This window comes from Chelonia mydas, chromosome 13, assembly GCF_015237465.2.
Source record: "Chelonia mydas isolate rCheMyd1 chromosome 13, rCheMyd1.pri.v2, whole genome shotgun sequence".
In the NCBI taxonomy this organism is placed as follows: Eukaryota; Metazoa; Chordata; order Testudines; family Cheloniidae; genus Chelonia; species Chelonia mydas.
The window spans coordinates 19,328,789-19,352,463 of NC_051253.2; the positions used below are offsets into that span (position 1 = coordinate 19,328,789).

The 23,675-nt window shown below is 51.5% G+C and overlaps 1 protein-coding gene across 1 annotated transcript; it reads left to right on the forward strand.

Moving 5' to 3' along the window:
• The first annotated feature begins 1,546 nt into the window (after window positions 1-1,546).
• On the forward strand, window positions 1,547-14,104 carry R3HDML (R3H domain containing like). The gene is made up of 5 exons (XM_007067288.4): window positions 1,547-1,921; window positions 8,379-8,497; window positions 9,776-9,908; window positions 11,937-12,052; window positions 13,377-14,104. Exons 1-5 carry the CDS (start codon window positions 1,661-1,663, stop codon window positions 13,507-13,509), a joined length of 762 nt encoding a protein of 253 aa, XP_007067350.2. The 5' UTR covers window positions 1,547-1,660; the 3' UTR covers window positions 13,510-14,104.
• The last annotated feature ends 9,571 nt before the right edge of the window (window positions 14,105-23,675 follow it).

Sequence of the window (23,675 nt, forward strand, 5' to 3'; positions counted from 1 at the left end):
AACTTCTGTTAAGCTGGATGAATGTCAGCGCTCTGCAGAAAAAAGCCCTTTCCCTTCCACCTGGGACACCGTGATTAGGCCATTATCACTGGCATGGATTCATTTCCATCCTACCTCAAATCTATAAACACTCTGATCAGTACCTAGGAAGCAGCTGCTCTGAACACCAGGGTGGCCAGAGAACAGCCCAGGAAAAGTGCTTTCCAACATGGCCCTGTCACTCATAGGGAGAGGCGGTTTGCCAAGGTGGCAGATTGGAATGCCCATTTGCTCAATTCAAGATAGAGTGCTGCAGGCTGGAACTCATGGTCTCTTCTGGGCACCCTTCCACAGGAGTGAGGACAGAATGCTGCATTCTGCTCTATTTCACACCAGTTACGGGGAGCCCTCAGATTCCCAGAGAGCTGCCAACAGGGTTGACTCACCAGGGCAAAATATGTGCCCCTCTACCCCTTTCAAAATTAAGGCAAATTTACTAGCATAGTCCTTTGGAGGGAGGTGAGGTCTCTGGAAATGTCTATTATTAGATGTCTCACAAGCACAGTACAAGGGCCCCACATGCATATTGCAGCTAAAGAGAAGCCGTGTTTGACTCTGATAAAATAGGCCCCAGGATATTAATTTTATACTGTTTGCTGCCTTACCGGGTTCATAATACACACCACTCACAACAAGCAGAGAACTCGGCAGAGCTGGGCTGTGTGTACACAGGGAAAAGGCCATAAATTGCCTAGCAGAGCACTTTTCAAACTGTAGGACATTCCCCAGAGGAAGAGTTAAGAAGTAGATTTTGCGTCAGATGCTATCAAAGGCTCCTAGAACTTGGCTAGGTTAAATCTCTCTGCCACATGTGCCTGAGCAGGTTGTTTGCAAAGGTCAAGCTCCCAGTCTGTTGCTGCAGCAGCGAACATTTCTCAGCTGTTCTTGGCTCAGTCCTCAAGGTATGTAGTCTGGGAAATGTCCTCTCAGCTCTTTTGGGGAATGTCTTTCACTGATGGTAGAAGGTGCATTGACTAAAAAAAAGAAAGAGATTTTTTTAAATCTTGGTTTTGAAGTGGTTGATTTTGCTTCCCCAAAGAAAAAGATTATTTAGACTCTCTCACTGATCCTTTTAGAACTTGCCGTTTGTTTCTTTGTCTGAGTAAGATTTCAGGTTTTTTGAGGGATTTGTTCAACGTACCAAAAGCCTGTGAAATCAGAGGGGCTGGAACCTTAAGCTAACGTAGCATCATGTAATTCATTAGCCTGGGTTTGTGAAAAGCGAAAAATTTGGGGAAGTTTTTTCACTCAAATTAAAAAAAAAAAAACCAACAACTTTCTGCAGATTTCACAGCTGGTCCCAGGGAATTCGCTCTTATATATGAGCAGGAAATCCAGCTTATGAAAGAGACTTTCTTTTTAAATGTAGTTTGCTTGTGGAAAAGCATCTGTCAGTGTTTTATTTTTGTTTTGTTTTTCAACCTGGAAAAACTATTTCCATGATCTTTGGGGAGGTGGAATTTTCATGTGAAATGCAAAAGTAAACGGTGCCTCTATTGTCTCCTTTTTTAGATACACAATCAAAAAGAAGAAGATTTGCCTTATTTTTTCATTTCTTTTTGTTTTGTTTCATTTGACAGTAGACAGTTGCAAAAAAAAAAAAAAACAACAACAACCTAAAATGACTTTATTGCACATGCACCTGTATTTCACTGGCTTGGTCTTCTGGATTATACCAAAATCGAGCTCTTTTGTGCTGCCCAATGCCACCGAGCTCCTGTACCCCTCCAGCCACACACAGGCTGGCTTGGTGTCTGGCCTCGGGGTGCCAAGGAGTCGCCGAAAGCGATACATCTCTCTGCAGGACATGAGCGCTCTTTTGGACTACCACAACCAAGTGCGGGCACAGGTGTCTCCATCAGCTGCCAACATGGAGTATATGGTGAGTTTTTGCCATGCTTCCTGAAGGGAGAAGGAATGATAGTGGGGTCAAGGGCAGGTTTAATGCCTTAGCACCATCTGCTGAGGAAGTGGGTACAAAGCAAAAACTGCAGAGCTGCAGAATGGAGCCCGTTACACCAGCACAGCGGATGCCATGCTCAGGCACTGGCAATGGTATTATTGTGATCTGTTATTTCTCAGCAACAAGCTGTGTGCTAAGCACTGCACAGCAGCGTGCAGAGTCACAGCCCCGGTCCCAATGCGCTTCCTACCCAAAGTCAAACCTGACACAAGCAAGGGTCATAAAGAGCCTAACCAGGTGTGGGGAGGGGAGAGGGTGCAGGGAAGTTAAACCCACACTGGGTGCTATTAAGTTGGGCTTCTTTTGTTTTCTACGATTACTTCTTGTGAGACAGCAGAGTATCTAGGAGGGACCTGAATGAGGAAAGGGAAGGGGAATCTAAAGCTCTTTAATGAGTACAGAGCTTGCCTGTCACATGTTACGCCCAGCCAAGCAGTGCCCATCGGTTCAGTACAGTGTATGCCAGCATTAGCCCCCAGGACTAGCAGTGCCCTCTGGATCAGTTTGTTAATCGAAGCTCCAGCTCTTGGTATATTTCTCCCTCTGGTCTACACACAATGTTGCACCCACTTAACTAAGGGTGTGATGCTAAAGCGACGCAGCTCTGTGTGTAAACACTATGACATTGGCTTATATCAGTTCAGCTTATGTCTGTAAGGTAACAGGTACAAATCAAACCAACACAGGCCAGGTTCACGCAGAGTTATGCCAGGTCAGCATCCTCCTTTTAGTTAAACCAATGCAACCTCTGTGTTAGACAAGCCCTAATTAGTCAGCTGTTTCCACAGACTGTGGGCACCTGGAAGGGGGCGGGGGGGCTAGACCTGCAGACAGGGAGGGGCCCACTTGGTATAGAGCTTATTTCACAAAGGAAAAAGTGAAGAGCTAAGGGAGGGATCCTTATGTGAGTGGCTGAGCGCTGCATCAGCCGGTACCATGCAGCCTGCAGGGCCCTGTGGAGACAGCCTTTCTGAACTCAGTGAGCTCTTTGTTCATGATAATTGTAGTAGCTGCTTTTTGCTGTCAGCAGAGAAGATGAAAGGCTGCCACATCACATTGACTTCCCCAGCTAGCAGCTCCGAGTGCAGCGGTTGGGGCCGGGGAGGTGGTGAGTCCAATGAAGGTAACTGATATTTCACAGCATCTTCCGGGAAGCCCTGGCTTGCTTTCCTTATGCAATTCCTGGCACACTGATTGCTAACTCAGTAGCTAATGCTAACCGCTGAGTCTGTTGGTTTTGTGCCTTTTCTTTTCTTACTCATGTGTCCAAAAAAGGTCAGAGGAGAAACCTGCAGTAACTAAAAAGCATGAATAAAAAATAACCAGGGTTCTGATCCAAAGCCCATTGAAGTCTGTCCAGTGGGTGTCTGTCCACTGACTTCAGCGGGCTTTGGATTAGGCCCTTGAGGAGAAAAGTGCAGCTGTGTTTGCTTGAGAAACTCCAGCTGCTGACAGATACTCTGTAGGGAAAGCACCAAGCTCTAGGTTCCATTCAATGCTCTGGAGATGGGCACTGGGGATCTGCTGGAAAATCGTCAACAACAGACAGAAAAGAGACCTCCTATGGGCCTGATTCTGCAGAGCGCTGGCATCTTTAACCCTCTGAAGTCAGTGGGAGTCAGCACCTCTCATGACCAGGCCTGTGCTTGGTTCCACTCTAGAATCCTGGCAAAACCAAACGTCGTCTGCTGCAAACCAGGAACAGACATCCCCCCTAAAATGCAAAGAGAAGCCCTGTTTGTGTGCACCTTGGGAGATCTGCCCCAGGCCACTTCCACCAGTGCTGCCCAAACAACAACGCTATCTGCTGGGGTTATCTGCCCCCTGTGGAAATGTACCATCCTTTCCCCGGGGGCCTGGCAAAGCGATTGTTGGTCATTTCTACTCCTGCTCGGCTTTGCTATTGTTAATGTTTGTTAAGTGCTAACAGCATGATTGGTGCTGTACATACACAGAAGAAGACCTGTCCTCAGCCTCCAGGGGCTTGCAGTCTAATTCACACACCATCCATACAGGTCTGACCCAGCAAGTGATGCCTGGAGATAGCTAGAGGCCTAATTTGCAAAGGTGCTGAAGCACCTCCAGCTCCCATTGATATCAGCACTGCTGAGAACTAGGCCCCATTTTCTGAAGGTGCAATAGGAGTCAGAGTTACAGAGATAAAAGGCACCTCACACCCAGCTCCAGAGCTAGAGCTTCCTGCTGTAGGTGTGCAACAGCATCCATCAGCTAAGTACCAGTACCACAGCCACAGTCCCTTCGTTATTAACGGCTTAGAGCAGCTGTTTCCTTTGTCCTCACTCACCTTGAGCTGCTTTGGAGACAAGCCCCAGTCATGCCTGGGAGAGAAAAGGAAAGGCACGGGTCTGATTTTGGAAGCTACTAGTTTAGGCCAAGCATGTGTGAAGCACAGACCCCCACATAGGCAAGTTTGATCCAATCTGAGAACCACACAAGCAGAACTATCGTGTATCCCTTATGTATCAACATCTAGAGGCCACCCATAATGCACCCTTCCTGTTGGAGCCAACTTATGTCCTTTACCCACTGGCACTGAGAGCTGACCCTTTGTGTGTCACCCACCTAGTGACACCCAGAATCAACCCACGGTATCCCCTACCCAGTGAAATCCAGAATTGGCCTATTGGGAATCTGTTGCCCAGTGGTGGCCAAAATTGGCTCACTCTGTAGCCTCTGCCCTGTGATCCTGATGGTGATTCTGAGATGTCTGAGGACAATGGGTGATACAGGAGCCTTCCCTTCTGTTGTCTACCACAAGCTACAAGTTCAGTATTTCCTGTCACTCCCATCTTTTCTCCCTTTGGGGTTGGCTTCCTGCTTCCGGGCAGGAGGAACCATGTGCCCTAACTTGTAAGCCCCCTGCACTGGGTCCTGGATTTTCAGCTGTCCACACGTGTTATGGAGGCAATGACAGAAAATGAAGCTGGAACCATTGCTGCAGCCTGCATCGCAGAGCAGAGAGGAGAGCAGGGGTTCAGCTGTTAAAATCTCTGAGTCTCCGTTCAGTGCCCACCCAGCAAATGGCCATGCATGTCACTGCAATGGGGGAGGGGAGCTTTCATGGGCTTATTGCCTCTGAATTAGTGAAATGTTCGTAATGGTGTTAGAAACCAGCTGAATTTCCCCTGGTCCAAACTACAAGTGTGAGATGTATTGGGCTGTGGCACGTCTCCCTGGTACTCTTAAAAGTTGGCTGGACAAGGCACTGGAAAACGGTCTATAGGGCAGAACCCATGAGAAAGACTACATGAGCTATATACCAGCTGGCTGGAGTCTCCGGGTATGTCTACACTGCAGTGTAACCCCGAGTAAATACAACTTGAGGTAACAGACCCTGGGTTTGTTAACCAAGTTCTTGAGCATCTACACCAGGGGTCGGCAACTTTTCAGAAGTGGTGTGCCAAGTCTTCATTTATTCACTTTAATTTAAGGTTTCGCATGCCAGTAATACATTTTAACGTTTTTTAGAAGATCTCTCTCTATAAGTCTATATATTATATAACTAAACTATTGTCGTATGTAAAGTAAACAAGGTTTTTCAAAATGTTTAAGAAGCTTCATTTAAAACTAAATTAAAATGCTGATCTTACGCGGCCAGCCTGCTCAGCCCACTGCTGGTCTGGGGTTCCGTTCACCTAGGCTGGCAGCGGGCTGAGTGGGGCCTGTGGCCGGGACCCCGGCTGGCAAGGGCCTGGCAGCTGGGACCCCAGACCGGCAGTGGGCTGAGCGGGGCCGTCAGCCGGGACCCCAGACCAGCAGTGGGCTGAGCGGGGCCGTCAGCCGGGACCCCAGACCGGCAGTGGGCTGAGCGGCTCAGCCCGCTGCCACTCAGCCCGTTGCTGGTCTGGGATTCCATCCGCCGGCTCCTGCCAGCCAAGGTCCCAGCTGCCGGCCCCACTCAGCCCGCTGCCAGTCTGGGATCCCGGCCCTGCCCACATAGAGTGGGTACCTACCGTCTCCCTGGTTCTAGCCCATTCTCTTCCTCTCTCTCTGCACTGGGATGAGGGTGGGAGTGCACTGAGTACAGGACTGGGGGTGAAGGAGCAGGCTGGGGGTGGGGTGTAGGGTCTGGCCAGGAGCTAGAATGAGGGAGGGGGCTCAGGGTTGGGGCAGGAGGTTTGGGTGTGGAGTGATTACCTGGGCTGCTCCCATTTGGTGCGAGGGGTGCAGGTGGGAATGTGGGGTGGGGGTGTAGGAGCTCCCGTTTGGTGCTCAGGGTGGGGGTGGGAATGTGGGGGGTGCAAGAGTTAGGGTATGGGGCATGTGGGGGCTGCGGGTGTGTGGGGGGTGCAGGAGTCAGGGCAGGGGGCTAGGGGCATGTGAGGAGGGTGCAGGAGTCAGGGCATGGGGTGGGGGGGGCTGGGTATGTGTGGGGGATGCTGGAGTCAGGGCTGCAGTCGTGGGGGGTGCAGGGGTCAGGGCAGGGGGCTGGGGTGTGTGGGGGCTGCAGGGATCAGGGCAGAGGGCTGGGTGTGTGTGAGGGGGGTGCGGGGGTCAGGGCAGAGGGCTGGGGGGGTGGGCTAGGGTTGTGGGGGTGCTCACAGAGCGACTCACAGCAGGGGGCTGGAGGGGATATGCCCTGATTCCACTCCCACTCCCCAAGGCCCTGTCCCCACCTCCTCTCCGCCTTCTCCCCGGAGCAGTGAGCGCGCTGCGGCTCCGCTTCTCCCCCTGCCTCGCAAGGGCCATCAGCTGATGGGCGGCAGGGAGGGAGAGGAGGAGGGGCAGGAACCCAGCATGCTGCGGGAAGAGGCAGGGGAGGGGGAACCTGCCTGCCCTGCAGCAGCAGCCGGCAGAACCAAGCTTCTTCACCCTGCCCCCATTGGGGGGGGGGCAGGCAGGATTTTTAATGACACGCTGTTGACTGCCGAGGTCCCGGCTGCCAGCCCCGCTCAGCCCGCTGCCGGCCTGGGTTCAGCAGCAGGCTGAGCCGGGCCGGCGGCTGGGACCTGGCAGGCAGCAGCATGCCATTAAAAATCGGCTTGCGTGCCATCTTTGGCAGCCTGCCATAGGTTGCCGACCCTTGATCTACACTCATTTGTAACCCCAGGTTAGGAACTGTTGAATTCTGGGTCCCAACCTGGGCCCAAGTCCAACCACCCACATCCCAGACTTCCAAGTGCCTCCCAAAATAAGACCGTTCTAGCCCTTTGCTCATGGTGTAATGTGGGAAAACTTGACTGTCCAGAGGACAAAGAAAGTCAGCCAGCGGGAGTGTGGAATATGATCGGCCGGCTTCCAGCGCATGAGTCCAGTGCGGCTGCGTCTTCACTGCAAAGCAATGGGAATTGAACCCTAGGTCCTGGCTTGACTAATGCTCGGACCCTCCACGGGTGGGGGGTCCCAGGACCCTGATCTGAGACCTGGGTTAGTGAGATTTGTGTGTAGACAGAAGGGGGTTGGGTTTGAGCCTGAGTTTGAACCCTGGCCTTACATTGCAGTGTAGACACACCGTATGACTCTCTGACCAGCTGGTTTTGAGAAAACCTCCATTCTTTGGTTTTGCCCAAAGCTGAACATCAGGCAGCGTTTGCTGGAAAGTACCACAGACCAGGCCCATTATTTAGAAACCCAGGTGAAATTCAGGGGCTTCAATCCCAAAGCTCAATCAAGGGGAGGGGACCTGGCCTCCTAACACATATGCCACAGAGCCCGGCAGAACTAAAGGGTCACCAGACCTCCACATCAGGCCTGACGCAGACACTGCTTAGGCTGTATTTCATGCTCTCAGATAAGACGGGGTACCTGACACTTTGTGATGGATGCTAGGAAACATTTTCAATCTGTGAGAGTGATTAGGCCTTAGGAGAGACAATAAAGGAGGTGGCTGAAGCAGCAACGCCGGGAGAGATGGTGATGATAAAAATATAAAGATAATTCTTTGCCTTTCTATAGTGACATCCATTTGAGGATCTCAAGGCAACTTCCAAACACCAGGGAGTTTAGTCTCACAGTTGCCCTGCTCAGTATCTCCAGACCCATTCAACAGATAAAGCAAGTGAGGCACAGAGTAGGAAGTGACTCACTCAGTGTCACCCGGTGTGTCAATGGCAGAGCAGAGGACAGAGGACAGGCCTCCTGATGCCTAGTCCTGGGCTTTAGCCGCAAGCCCACTGCTCCTCTCCGAACGAGTACAAACACGAGTAGGAATGATGGAGGGAAGTGCCCTGCATAATGCAGTAACCTAAGGGTCCTTTCCAAGCCAGCTTTCTTGGATTCTAAGGTGGTTCCCCTGTACACATGTCATGGTTAAATGGTTCTCTTTCATTTTTCAAGGAATGAGTCACTCTTTCCTGCTCTGGGCCGTAGCCTAATGACATATGTTGTTGCACCATTTCTTTTTTCCCTCACTTAGGTGTGGGACGAGAGACTAGCCAAGTCTGCTGAAGCCTGGGCCGTACAGTGCATATGGGACCATGGGCCGCCACAGCTGATGAGATACATTGGTCAGAACCTCTCCATTCACTCTGGCAGGTAAGTGATCCACAGCCGTGCTCTGATCATGCATGTTGCATCAAATGAGGTCAAAGTCCTCATTCTCTGCAGACACAGAAGGAACTGGGGAGTCTTGTTAGAACCCTGCCTAGAACAAAATTTGATCTATTTCTATGGACATCATTATTAGCAGCTTTGTTATTTAGGACCCGGTTGTCACCCCTAATTCACACTCAGTAGCACCTTGCTCCACTGAGAGCTAAATGAAAGAAAGCACCAGGGGGAGTGAGGTGCAGTTCCAAGGGAGCAAGGGACAAGCCCAGGACAGACAAAACGAGTCTGGGCCAAGTTCACTGTTGCTCTCAGGAGGTGCAGCTGAATCCATGAATCTGAGTCTGAGTCACAGCCTAGAGAAAACGCTCCACCTTTGTTTGGGGAGGAGTGTGACTTACCACAGAATGGAATCTGAAGGGCACGTCTCAGCTTGATCTGCAGACCTTGAGCCACTCAGCTGTCGGTAGCAGAAAGAGTCCATTGATATTCAGAGAAACCCACTGGACCAGAGCCATGTTCCTGTTGGCGTTAGTGAAGAGATTTGTATTTAGAGCCTCTGCAGGATGCAACTTGAGCAGGGGATGGGCTGTGAAGGAGAAAAGCTCTGGTTCAAAAACAAAACACTTTGGGTAAATTAACGAATGTGGCAAGAAATGGAGATGAAAGCATCCGGAGATAAATGAGTCAATGTGTGAGTTGGATCAGTTGAGAAGTTTTCTCCTTGCTGGTTAAAGTCCCCTTTTTTTTTGCACTGACAACACGCAGGGGGGTTTAATGGGAGTAAGGAGTGATTTAATGCAGCCAGAGAGGGCCAGATTTTTAGAGTCACTGTTGTACATGCCCCTGGCATGCACACACACAGCTCACAATGCAGGAGAGCAAAATTATGTTGCCCCAGAGTCCTTAGCACCTGGAGAGACCCGGGGAAACTTGCACTCACATTTCAAACCCTATCCCTCTTGCTCTGTTCCCCATTTCACTCACTATGAGCACAAAGGGGCCTCCTCCTCCTCCACTCTCTGATGTCACCTCCCAGCCCCTTGGGAACTCAGTTCCATTCTTGGTCCTTGAGGGAGCCAGGTGAGCACCTGCTCGCATGGCTCCAACACAGCTAAGGCAAAGCACCTCTCTAGAAAACATACATGAGTGCACCTAGGGGCAAGTCTCTGACAGGCCTGCCCTGGCAGGTCTCCTTGGGGTTTGCTTCCTTGGCCTGGGTAGCATGGAGGAATAACAGGGGATAACATGTGTGATCTTCCACAGGTACCGGTCAGTTGTGGATCTTGTGAAATCTTGGTATTATGAGAAACAGCATTACTCCTTCCCCTACCCTCGTGAATGCAACCCCAGCTGTCCCTCCAAATGCAGTGGTTCTGTCTGCAGCCATTACACCCAGGTACGAAGCCAGAGTCATGTGGGGCAGGGTAGTGGTATTACTAAGTATGCTGACATGCCCAAACGAGGAGCTAGATGGTAATGTACCAGGATCAGATTGCTTTCCGTTGCACTGTGGGAGGTCTGGGCAATCCTCTTTTGTGTTGGCGGGATAGAATGCCCTGCAACTCTGTGTTTGTACGGCGCCTGACACAATGGGGTCCTGGCCCACGACGAGGACTCCTAGCCGCTACAATTTAGCAAAAAATCCCAGCAGACTTCCTGGGAAGCCAGTCCTTTTGACTGACCAAGGTTTGTGTTTTGTGGCAGAGGATGAGAGGCCTGAGGAAGGCAGGTTCAGGCATTGCTGAGCCTTCTGTAACACATCTGGACGGGGACTCAGTGAGCATCAGTGGCATTATCCTGCTGCTGCAGCTTCTTAGAGCAATGAGCCATATCACCTAAAGAAACCAGCAGAGCCCCTTGATCTGTCCCTTGCCAGGGCTGTCAGTCTGGCCCCCTTTGCTAGCACTACATTCATTGCAAACAAGCACATTAAAAAAGCACCGTCTAAACACCAGCTCTTTTCCTAGCAGCAGTGCCTGCATTTTCCACTGCTCCGTCTGCTGGCCGGGGAGATGTTGTCTGTCGCGGCTGAGCTAGCTGGATGGAAGGAGGAGGACCAACTCCAGGAGGCTGTCTGGTTTAAATCATAAAGACAAGGCCAAAGGAAGGCAGGAGTTAGCATTCCTGACCGGCTGCCTGCCCTCAGCAGTATTGTCCTGGGATACCTTGCAGAGCATTTGCCAGCATGAGAGGCAGCTATTCACGGCGTTGTACGCCCAGCACTGCTGCCCTGTGACACACACATTGCTTTGAGGTGGATCAGTTTGTTTACATCAAAGAGCTGTGGCTGTATCTGCAGAGAGGTTTCTCGCCACGTTCTGGAGCACAGACAGGAGATTTTGGCCAATCGGCTGGAATGCTCCTTTTTGATTTGGCCTCAGCTTCCCCTCTTTACACCAGTAGCACCTCGAAGTCTCCAAAAGGGGGGGGGGAGCCCCTTCCTGCCTTGCTGATCATGAATCAGCTCCTTCACAACAGAGCGGCTATTTAGTGTGCGGAAATGTCTGGCTGCTCATGAAATACGGCTCCCTCATCCCCCAGAGCACATCCAGGAGGAGTGCCGCCAGCACAAGGTGGAAAATGTTCCTTTACTTCCATGGTTTGTGGCAAAGCATTTCTACCCTTTAATTAACAGTGCGCTGTATGGCTCCACAGCTCTTCTCAGTCTGCTTGGCCCCTGGCAATCCCCAGGCCAGTATTTCCATGGGTGTCTGCCACTTACATAGACTTTTCATCCCCTTTCCTCCTGACTTGTCTGAGAGCTTGAATATGTCTCAGTCCCCTTGCAGCTGTTGTTATTGTTGTGACTTAAGCACCGTCTGGATAGTGGCTTTAGGGAATCTGGGAGTGAACTCGAAAAATAACAACTGCTTTTTATGAAGAGTTCAATTCAATGACCTGAGCAAGTTGGATGGTTTTCCTAGTTCTGATCAGTGTGTGAAGACGTCCATGCACAAGGCTCTCCCAACGGGATGCATACTCAAAAGGGCTGAGGCTGTACCCCTTTTTTGTGGGTACAATCCTGCAGTGTGGGCATTGCCTAGTCCTTGCTCTTCTGTTTGATGTGTACCTGTAATTAGGGAAGCAAATACTCAGATTTGAGCAGCTCATTTCAACCTAAGGTGTGACAAGGCAGGTGTCAATATTGCAGGCATGAATTGTGCCCACAGAAGGGAAGTCATTTGGCTGGAAAACTGGCCTTACAACCATTTGACTGGAAAATTGTGCCTTACAAAGCACAAGGCAGATACAGCAGTAGGCATCCACCAAGACAATCAAGTGGGGGTGTTTTTATTCTCTGTAGAGTAAACAGAGGTCCATTTGCCTCTGCTTGGCAGGCTCCATGGTTCTCCACCTCTGATGCTTCTGCTTTGGTGTAGGCCGCACAATCCTGATAGCTTCTGTTTGACTGTCTCTGATGCAGATGGTGTGGGCCTCCTCCAACAGAATTGGCTGTGCCATCAACACCTGCACCAACATGAACGTGTGGGGCACCACGTGGCGGCAGGCGGTGTATTTAGTGTGCAACTATGCCATCAAGTAAGTGAGCTAAGGAAAGGTTCTCCCTGACCACAGGCAACTTCAGAGAGAGGATGGGAGCTGGGGGTTAGTGAGCGCTGCCTCCCCTCTCCCAACACACCTGCCTGATTTTGCCGTTCACATAACGAACTTGCCCTGTGGATCAGGTTCCATCTCAACCTGCTCTTGGTTTGCCTGAGGGACCCCTGCAGGAGGGGAGGCAAAATGGGAGCTGGGAATTCTCTCAGCCTTACTGGTGTGCTCACAAACACAGTGCCCCACCATGTGTTGAACATCCTGGCTCGGCAGCAAATGAGTTGCCCCAGCCCAGCCAGGAGATAGCGTAACCCACACCCTTATTGCTCTCAGCCTTTGCTCAGTCTGGGCTCTCCTCTGGTGCCTGGATTAGCCCTTGAGAGTGTTTTCTTTTGCCTCAAAGGGGCTTAGGAAATACATGCATACAGAGTCCCTCTGGGGAAAGCCAGAGCTGCAAGCACTGACCATGATGCAAAACATTCTTGCTAATCAGCCTCAGGTAACTTTTTCCCTATGCAGCTGTGACTCCCTGGGCACCAGCGGGGCTGGACATGAGCCATCCTACACTGGTATGCTGCTGGGACAGTGGAGGTACCTTAGCAATTTGAGCGTGAGTTAGACGCAGTGTGTGTCCAGCTTCACCTTAGCCCAATGATCCAGAGTTGAAACTCCTTCACCCCCCCATGTCAGTAAACAGATGCACACTCACACTGTTGCATGCACGCACGTGCAAACAGACACAGAGACACACTGACCAGATTGCACGTGCACAGGGCATTGTGATGCTTGTTTAGGACTCTATTACAGAGAGAGCCAAGACAGTGCAACATTCTGGCTTTATTCCTTCCTCCATGTGTATTGTCCTCTCCCATCAAGCACTCCCTGAAAATGGAGTTACCCTCCAGACAAACGTTCGATCAGACTGTAGCGCCCCCAACTGGGAAGTTATCTATCATAACAAGTGCTATTTGCAGTCACTGGTTTTATCACATGCATCGCTAGCTGAACAGACTTCCTGGCTGCTCACTGGGGATACAGAGCCCAGGATTCTTCTGCTTCAAAAGTACAGACCTCTCCCATTTTGAGGTAAAGAAATCTCCCTGGGCTGCAATGATATTACAGTTCATCGCACCTGCAGTCTACAGCACTAGAGGGCAACATGGTCAGACACTGTTGAACAGACGTGAATTTATCCAGTAGGGGGCAGTATGGCCTGTGTGCACGCATGCACACACACACACGTTCTCTGAGCACAAACAAGCACAATCCAAAGAGTGCTGCGACTCCCATGCCATGCCTTCCTTTCCAGGGGCAACTGGATAGGAGAAGCTCCTTACAAGGTGGGGAGACCGTGCTCGGCCTGCCCACCCAGTTACGGTGGCGTCTGCAGCAACAACATGTGCTTCACAGGACTCAAATCCAACAAAGTGAGCTGGTTCTGAGGCTCCGCGAGCTCTTCCCGGCGGCTGGAGAAGCGGAGCTGCAGCTGGCGACAGAAGAGCGTGGGAAATGCCGTGTACAATGTTGTGTAAACTAGGAGAATTATTTATAACAGTGACATTCCAGGCTGCTTCCCCTGAACCCCTCAGCTGCATTTAGGAAGCTTTAGTCAGTAACGGCTCTGAAGAGCTGGCAGTATCTTTCCCTATGGTTATTCTATTCTATCCCGGCTGTAGCCCGTTCCTCTAATGCTGTGGAGGGAATGGCTGTGCTGTCACTTTGTCTCTGTGCTACACAGCTCCCGAGGGAGCGCGTGGGGTGGTGTTCCTCTGAGGGCAGTAGGTGCGGGTAGGTTCCCAGGGTAGCAGTCGTAGTGGGATGTCTGTCCTTTTCCCAGCTCTGTGGTGCCCCCTTCCCCCAGCTCACGAGTAAGACAGATGATTGTTGTAAATAATGCTCAGGCTTTCCTCTGAGCGTCCCCCATAACTGAGGGTCCAGGGAAGAGCTGGGACTCGGGGCTGAGCAAGCAGTGGGGAGGACACTGCGCACCCACGGCCTCCCTTGTCAGTGGCTCCACATTCATTCCCCCCGCCAACAATAAGCCTCTTTCTCAGAACTTTACAATAAAAGCCTTGGGCCCAAGGTGTTTGTGCCTGTCTCTGCTGCTGGCCCGTCACCAGAGAACGCGCCCTTGCAACACAGAGCAAACCCCCTAGGCTTCGTTTTCCTCTTTGGAGCGAGACGCCATTTATCGTAGCACAGATGGTGCTGGCAGCCCTGGCAGAGATACAGCTGTTCTTCCATGAAGGGAGGGCTGGGGGGTCCAGGGGCAGAGTATCTCCAGCCACACACATGCGGGGAAGCCAGCCACAAACCTGCAGCTGGGGCATTTCCTTTTGCTAACCCCCACCAGCTCTATTGCCAAAGGTGGCTGTTGCAGCTCCCATGTGGAAATGCTTGCGTAATTTGCTCTACCTTGTGGGGGAAGGAGGGTATTGCAGTGAGGTCAAATCACCCGTGCATCAAAAGTGAGATTCTTTCCTGAAGTCTCTCATTGGGCTACTACAGCTAGATGGGGGAGAGGATAAGGGGCTGCTTTGCTGGGAAGAGAGCCCAGGAAGTCCACACAACGTAGGCATAGTTTCTTGCCGGCTGGCATATCTCCCTCTGCCCTGCCCGTGAATTTATCTGACCCAAAGGCCCAAATGCATGAATTGGCCAATTTGCCCATTTGGTTGGCTCAGGGAGGCATAGGCACCGACGCTGTGGATTCTCCAGGGCTGGAGCACCACGGGGAAAAATTAGTGGGCGCTCTGCGCCCACTGGCATCCAAGCTCCTTTTACCCCTGTCCCACCTCCTCCTCCTCTTCCTCCTCCTCCCCCTCCCCTGAGCACGCCATGTCCCCGCTCCTCCGCCTACCTCCCAGCGTTTCCCGCCTGGCCGCCACCAAACATCTGTTTGGCAGCGTTAGCATGCTCCGGGAGGGAGGAGGAGGAGCAGAAACGTGGCGCGCTCAGGGGAAGAGGCGGGACTGGGGCGCGGATTTGGGGAAGGAATTGGAGTGGGGGTGGAAAGGGGCGGGGAAGGGGCGGAGCCTCATGGAAGGGGTGGAGTGGGGGGCGGGAGCAGGGAGGGGCGTCAAGCATCCATGGCAAAGAGGGGAAGTCGGCACCTAGGGAGGTTTCCTTGGTCTTCAGGTGGGACTCAAGCACAGCAGCAGGGGGTGCTGGGAGGGGCTGCAAGCACTTTGGGGGACAGGATTGGAATTCAAAACGACCTTGACAAATCGGAGAATTGGTCGGAAATCAACAAGATGAAATTTAATAAAGACACGTGCAAAGTGCTGCAGTTAGGAAGGAAACATCAACTGCACAACTACAAACTGGGGGACAACTGGGCAGGTGGCAGCACTGCTGAGAAGGAGCTGGGGGTTACAGTGGATCACATACTGAATATGAGCCAACTCTGTGCTGCTGTAGCTGAAAAGGCGAACACCATTCTCGGGGTGTATTAATAGGCGTGCCGTATGTAAGACCTGGGAGGTAATTGTCCCTCTCTACTCGGCAGTGGTGAGATCTCAGCTGGAGCGCGGTGTCCAGTTCTGAGTGCCGCACTTTAGGAAAGATACGGACAAATTGGAGAGAGTCCATAGGAGAGCAACGAAAGTGATAAAAAGGTTTAAAAAACCTGACCTTTGAGGAAAGGTTAAAAAAACTGGGTATGTTTAGTCTTGAGGGCGTACTTAGATTGAGTGGGGACTTGATAACAATCTTCAGATATGTTAAGGGCTGTTATAAAGAGGACAGTGATCAATTGTTCTCTGTGGCTGCTGAAGGTAGGACAAGAAGTAATCTGCAGCAAGGGAGGTTTAGGTTAGGTATTAGCAAAAACTTTCTAACTATTCAAGTTATTTAAGCTCTGGAACAGGCTTCCAAGGGAGGTTGTCGAATCCCCATCACTGGAGGTTTTTAAGAACAGGGTGGACAAACGCCTATCAGGGATGGTCTAGGTTTACTTGGTCCTGCCTCAGCACAGGAGGCTGGACTTGCTGATTGCTCAAGGTCCCTTCCAGCCCTGCATTTCTGTGATTCTATGGGTGGGGGTGAGGTTAGCTGGAATAGTTCCCTTGACCTGGGAGCAAGAATGGGCTCAAACATCTGAGATCTGGACACACGGAGGTGTGCTGTGCAGCATGGAGGACACGGCAGGGCAATGGTAGGAGGGAATCCAGTGGCACATTGCATGAACCCCCTGGCTTATCCACCTGGCAATGTGAGGGCAAATCCTAGGTCATCAGTGACATGAGTGTGGTGGGTCTCAGCCAGCTCAGATCAAGACCTCTCCTCTGCGAAGACACACCGCTGGTGGTGAGTGACTCTCCTCGAGTTGCTGCACAACTACTTCAGGCCTAAGGAAAAGTGTCTGGGCAGTGGCCACTGAAGGGCAGATAATGCTGATTCCCCCTGCTAAGCAGCAAACAAAGGGCAGTGCCTCTCTTATCTGCACTGACAATGGGAGGGTTCAGCCCAGCATTCAGTCTGGCTTACTCAGGAGGCTGTGGGGAAACCCTCCTATCTCAGCTCTCTGGTGAAAGACAGACAAGCCAGAAAGGAGCAGAGCATCTGGTTTTCCCGTCTTTCCACTGGACTGGGGAAGCCCAGCAGGAGCATTTTGGGCCACCAGCCCCCACTCCCATCCCCCTCCCCTTGCTGCCATCCTGAAGAAAGGGAAGGGGGACAATAATGCAAAGCAAAGAAGGTAAAAGAACTCAGAGTCGTTGTATCAACCCCATCCCCCTAAACTGCAGCCCCACATCCTCCATATCACACCCCTAACCCCATATTGTGGGGGCCTGCACATCACACAGCCCAGCCCCAAGCTGCTGGAGATGCTCTATCCCTGCCCAGCCCAGAGGGTCTGGGTAGAACCCTCTCTCCCAATAGATGGAGCCACTTCACATCACCCACCCCTGCCTGCACCGGCCTCCACATGACACACATCCCTGCCCCAAACAGGGCCCATCAGTATCAGACATTCCTGCCTCAAACTCAGAGGCCCCTCTATCCTGCCCCCACCTCAGACACACCATCCCCCAAACTGGCGGTGTCTGCCCCTCTCCCACACCTTGCCCTAGGCTGCTCAGCCCCTTCTGTCATTCCCCTCCCAATGAGCTGGCGCTGGATGTGACTACGCTCAGAAAGTGAACAGCCTGAGTTTCCCTTCTCTGGCCCCTCCTCGTCTTGTGGCCCCCTGCAGAACTCTCCAGGTCATCACCATCGGCCAGCTCAGAGGTGTGGCTACCAAAGCCTAGGAGCAGGAAACGAATCCCATGGTGACTCTTGGTGCCTGGCTCCTGGCACGGGGCAGCTGTGGGGCTGTAGCACACTGGACTGCAGGGGATGCACAGATGAGCAGAAAGATGCTGGCGGTAGGTACAGATCAGAGATCATGCTGTTGTTTTCTGCGGGGAAGCACTTGTTATTCTGGCCTGCCATTTGACCCTTGGAGACTTGGGTGGTTATGGACTCAACCCTTTACTTGCAAGCTGATTGCTTTCTTAACCCAAGCCTGACCTCCCTATCTCCCCATCATCTCACCACTGCCACCAGCATCTACTATGCAGCAGCACCAAGCCTGGGTGTATTTGTGCAGCGAACACAGCCCTGCCAGGGTGATGCATCCATGCAAGATAACTTGGGTGCAGAACACTCAACTGCACCTTCCCAGGTGCAAAGTGAGGCTGTATGTGGAATGTATCCCAACAAGTCTGCTAGGAACCCACAGATACTGCACACAAGCCAGGTGACACAAGGTGCCCAGCAACTGGACACAAGGCGCCCAGCAACTGGTTACAAGGTGTGGCCCAAGGTCCAGTGTGCTTCAGCAGCAGCAGTGAGAACTACAAACTGCTGCAAGCTGGGTGAACTTCCTGGTCCCTGCAGGAATGTACCCACTGCCCGCCCAGCAGAAAGTCTGAGCCTTGAAGCTGGGAGCAGGAGGCAAGGAAAGGGAAGGTGGCTTGTCTGGGGGGAAGGGACGGAGGTGAATACCCACGGGCGCCAACACAGAGCCCATGGAGGAACCCCCAAAGTTGTGTAAAAGCCACAAGGCGGGCTTACCTTATCTAGAACCACCCCATACAGGGATGGTGATCAGTAGAGAGTGTCCCTCTGTCACACTGAGCGCACAATCTCTCCTCTCTGGGGTTGAACTGGGATTTTTACCTTCAGTTTCCAGCTCTAATTGGTGGTCACTGATTCTGTATTTGGGGAGAGTCTGACTTAGAGTTGTACATTTCCCTGCCCTGAGGTAACCGGCTAATGGGATAGTTCTGTGGTAGATGTGATTTGATTTGCACACACCTGCCTATAAACACAGCCATGTTTAAACACACCCTCATACACAGGACACACATAGGACACACGTCTTGCACCCCCTCCCATAAATGCACTTATGTGCATATGCACATTCACCCCGGCACAAATGCAAACACACATTTACACACACATTGCATATGCACCCCCTGCCCCCACACACACATGCCTAGGGATGTGTCCCTGGGCACACATGCGTGTGGTGTGCACCAGTCTCACCCATGTACACAGACACAGAGCCTTTGTTTTCTCTGTTTGTTTGGCAATGGCAATAAAAAGGGCTGTATCTCAGAGGCTGGGTTGGTTCTCCCCTCCCTTCCCCTTTCAGCGCTCCCAGCCAGCAGGGCTCTGCCATCAGCCCACTTTTCCACCACTACCGGGGAGAGTAATGAGAGAACGGCCCCTGGCCCTGGGCTCAGCCTGGTGTGAGTGGGAGCCCCAAAAGTGAGCAATAAAAGCCATGTTTGAGTTTCTAGCTTGGCAGCAGTTACTATAGCTACAACAGCAGCACCTTGCAGATTGGTTTCCATAAGAGCTTGGTTACTATTTAACATCTCCACCCACATTAGCCCTGATTAAGTGAATCAATAAGATAACAGGAGAGGCAGGTTTCCTCGCCCTCCCTCTCCACAACCCCTCCTGCCTTCACCTCACTCCTTGTACATATATTTATTATTTTACGCATTCTGTTTTCTGGCCCGTGGTTCCTATAGAATTAGTCGACGAGACATGGTCAATGTAATCGCCCAGCTAAGCGCTAAGATGGAGGCTTTGTACGGTGAGTATGTGGGTTACCATCTTCCTTGCTGCGACTCTTGGCTCCGGGCAGTCGTTGCTCGTGGGAACAAATGTCAGGGAAGGTAGGAGGCTATGGGCTGGCAGTGTGTGTGGCAGTTACACTTCTGGGGCCCGATCCTTAGGGCCCTGCTCAGGCAAACTCCCACTGACTTGAAGAGGAGTTTTGCCTGAGTGAGGACCCCCAGGATTTGGGCCTTTATGGACAAGGATTTAGGGGGTAGGGGGAAGGTCTCCGAGCCTGGAAACCGGCATGGAGAAGAGAAGCAGGGTTCTTTCTGGAAGTCTCTTCCCTCTGCTTTGCGTGAGGCAGGAGGAATCTGTGCTATTGTCGCGCTCGGAGCAGCGCAGTCCAGCCGGAGGTGTCCCCTCCCTCACAAAACGTCAGCGTGCTCGGGACAGGGCCTGGGTTTCTGTCTGCGGGCCCCGTTGATGTGCCATGTTCATTGCACCAGTGGGAGAACAAATCAAAATGAAAGCCGGGCCCTGCTGTGCGTCGGGCAGCACTTGGGTGGCGTGCGGCAGGTCAGTAACAATGCAGGCTTTCGTCACAACAAGGCCTGGTTTCCCCAATAACAGGCAGAGACGGCTGACCATTGAGAGGGGCTGGTTTGTTAGTATTGCCTAGTGAGAGGATTATAGGCTGCGGGCTTAGCCCACAAGGAGAAAATGGCATGAACGAGGCACACACCAGGAGGTGTGTTATTGGTTAGGAACACCTGGGTTCCATAGGAGGAGCCAAGAAGGCCCTGCATGGCCGTGAGGGTGTGACCCTACTTGTGCACACAAAACAGTTAGGAATGAGCAATTCCACACTATCCCCAGCACCAGGAGACTGTTTTGCTTTGCCAGATGCTAAATGCCAGGAGCTTCACTGTAAATAGAGGGTGATGGTCACTTTCCTCCTTTGGATGCTGGTATCATTATTATTATTACTACCCCTTTTTGACCCAAGCAATGTAGCTAAAATTCAGAGTCCTGTCGATTGTTTCCATTAGGAGAAGAAATTGATGACAGAGTCAGGTATTTCTTCAGTGCAGACCTGTTTATTTACAAAGAATGTAGAACATTCTGTTACCTTGAACACAGCAGGAGCCAAACAACAGAGGACAGTTTCTTTACTCACAGTTCCAAGCCTCAGGTCCAAGCCCGCACTCTGCCCAAAAGCTCTTCTCTCTCTTAGCTGTTTCTCAGGATCCCGCTCCCAGGGCTTCTGTGGCTGATTGGCTGTGGTTTTGGCTTTCAGCTCCTTCTCTCAGCTTCCCTGGTTTTTCTTGCTGCCTCTCTCACACATAGAGACACTCATAGCACTACCAATCAATACCCTGTGTTTGCTAAATTTTCTTTTTTGAGGCAACCCCTCGGGCCACATGGTTCAGCTTTTACTCAAGCCTTGTTTTGGGTGGAGGATCCTATTAGCTCAGCTCTCTACAAAGGAGGTTAATTGCTTTTTGACATTTATCCTGAATAAAAGACAGCTGTTACACCCACCAGCTTCCACGAGGTTTAACATTATTCATTCTGCAGCAGGGCCTAAGGGACCCAGTGTTTCTTTGTCAAAGCTGCCCAGGCCAAGGAAGGTGAAACAACCAGTTTGACTGCCAGTTGAGCCTGCCCATCCAGCCATCCTGCTTATTCCTTGTGGTTGCATGCGTACACAAGGAGTAAGGCACTAATAGCTGGTCTCTGGCCTGGCACTGGCTGGACACTGGCTCTGTCGCTCTCCGGTCTGTCCCTGTTCTGTGGAAAAACAGAAGCCTCCAGAGCTGTTCAGTCTGACATCTTGTGCCTGCCCTATAGTCACTATTAGGAACAAAGAGCCCGTGCACGCTGGCATGGGGTTGTTTAAGATGCCCATATGCCAACAAACACCTGGAAGCTATTTATCAGGGTGGGATTTTGATCACACTCTTTTGACCAGCCTGGAACTGGATGCAAAGATGATCACTTAAATATTCTCCAAATAGGTTTTCTTTAGACATGCACAGACCTCTCTCCAGGACCTTCTTATTGGACCCGGTCCTGAGTCGGTGCAAATCCGTGTCACTCCGTTTGCTTCATGGAGCTATGACAGTTTACGTCAGCTGAGGATCTGGCCTATTGTTACACTGCTGCTAGGATAAGTTAAATACCCTCAGTGAGATTGGTAGACATCTCATAAAGTACGTTTAGGGGGTCTGGTCTGCTTGTCCGACTGTGAGTATCCTGTCTGGGCCTTGGTCTGCGTGGCTGCAGTTTTCAATCGGTAAAAAGCCCAGCTGATTTCACAGAGCCGTAGAAGTCAGAGGACGGAAAGGATCTCTTGGGTAAAAGTGAGCTCTAAATTGGGTGATCAGTTTTGCATGAACAGTATTTTGTTGGTAAGCCATGCTTTTGTGTGCCCAGTCCCGCTGCATAGGCAGATAGGGTCGTGGGATGTTCAGTGACCCAGTCTGTTCTGTGAGCAGCTCAAACAAATGCTTGGCACCTCCGGAAACAATGTGCACAAAGGGGCTGATCCTGCAAGGATTCTATTGATCTCAAGAGGGGAAGAGGGCACTGAGCACCCTGCAGGATCAGGCCCGAGCTCATGATGATTCTTGCTGGGCATACAGAACACTCAGTGCCCTCCAAACACCTCCGGAGACATGGCCCTTTCTCCCGAGGAGCTTCCACCTTGGCTCAGACACATGCAGAAGAGCTGGCCCCATACGGGGATGGCACAAGCCGGCGCCTGGGCTGGAATCTCAGAGGGGTTATCATCGAAAGGCTTGACATGGCCGGTATGTTTGAGGAGGCAGGAGAGAGAGGTGCCCGGGGAGAAGCAGGGAGTTCCAGGCACAGGGGCAGCATGGGGGAAAGGTGCAAAGATGAGAGCAGCTGAAGGAAGCAAAAGGAATAGTTAGGAGTTGAGGGTGGATGGCACAAAGGAAACAAGGTGATAACGCATCCTTGGTCTGTCTTGTCTCTTTAAACCCTTTGGGCAGGGGCAGGTCTGTTACTATGCGCCCACCTCTAGGTCCTAGTGCAACAACAACAACAATTCGTAACGTATGGCCGTCTCATCGCCCACCCTCACCCCCCCAGCTAATGCATGATCATTCTCCTGGTGCATCTGCCAATGCAGCTTTGTCCAGGCTAGTTTTCCATGATTCAGGCAATTTTCTCCCGCCACCTGCTCCTCATGAATGAATCCCCCCATCTGTTTTATCCAGCAGGGATCAATCAATACCCTGATGTCTTGCTGCAGAACAGGAAGGATTAGAGTGATTCTCCCATGGGGCCATGGCTAGGAAGCTTGGAGGTGCAAGACACCCCCTTTTTGGGTCTCCCTGCACTCAAAATGTTTATGACACACATTTGACTTGGGGTTCAGAGCTCTCTCCCACCCCGTAATGAGCAGGTCTTTGCCTTCATCCCTGCTTGGCTGATAGTATTGCAAACGGCTGAATGAGCTGTTAAATCACTTATTGATAAAGTCACTGTGTCCCCTTGCATCTGGCTTTAACATGGGCAGCAGTTTGCCAGCCTCAACTTATAGAAGATTTACTGGAAACTTGTAATCAAGCTGAGTCAAATATTGCTGCAGCTAATTTTCTCCTAGAATCCAGCCCCGATCAAAAGCAAATGAGAGGCCGAGAAGAGCTGGCAGGTTGCGTGCAGGACACACGTGGGAGGAGAACGCTGCCATATCAGCTAGACTTAGGAAGAATTGCTCCACATCCCACCTGCAGGGTTGGTCTCCCCATCTGTTTCATGGATAAACAAAGGAGATCTCACAACAGACACTCGCTGTTTGAAAGTCTGTCACGGGAAAGACCTGCCAAGTCTAGCTGAGTCCGAGGCTCTTGAAAAAACAACAAAAAAGGAGCCTCCGAGACCACAGCAAGAGGAGCCAATGAATGCTGGCAGAAGAAGGGGAGCCCTCGTACACCGTTAGGTTAAAAAGTTATCCAAATACAAGCAGGGGAAGGTTTGGCTGAGAGCAGGGACCCAGGGAGTGTCTGGCATGAAATGGAGTTTGGGAAAAGGATTCTTTAGACGAAAGTTGGAATCTCAGTCCTGCATGGACACACTTCAAATGGAGCTTCAGGCTAGCCTTTATGATAGATAGATAGATAGATAGATAGACAGATAGATAATGTTCAAGTGGTGCAAAGTGCACAGGAACTGGCCAGAAATAGCCACTGAAGAATTGCCCCTGGGCAGGGGAACTCCTTCCCACTATAAAGCTGGTGAAGGTGGCATAGGTGCCTCCTGGAACAGCCACCTCTTCTTGTCCCCAGCACTGGGGGTTGGGTGAGGAAATGGGCATGTTGGAGGGGGTGCAGCAGAACGGAGTGCGCTACACTGAGTCTATGCTGGCGCAACTTGGCCAGTGGCATAAGTTGCGGCTGTTCCTTATCAGGGTGGCGCAGGATCTGGGAGCCACAGCCAGCTTTCCGGCAGCCCACCCTCCATGTTGTCCTAGGGGAGTTTGCATGCAGTGGAGATCTGGAGATCTTTTTGGTGACATTTT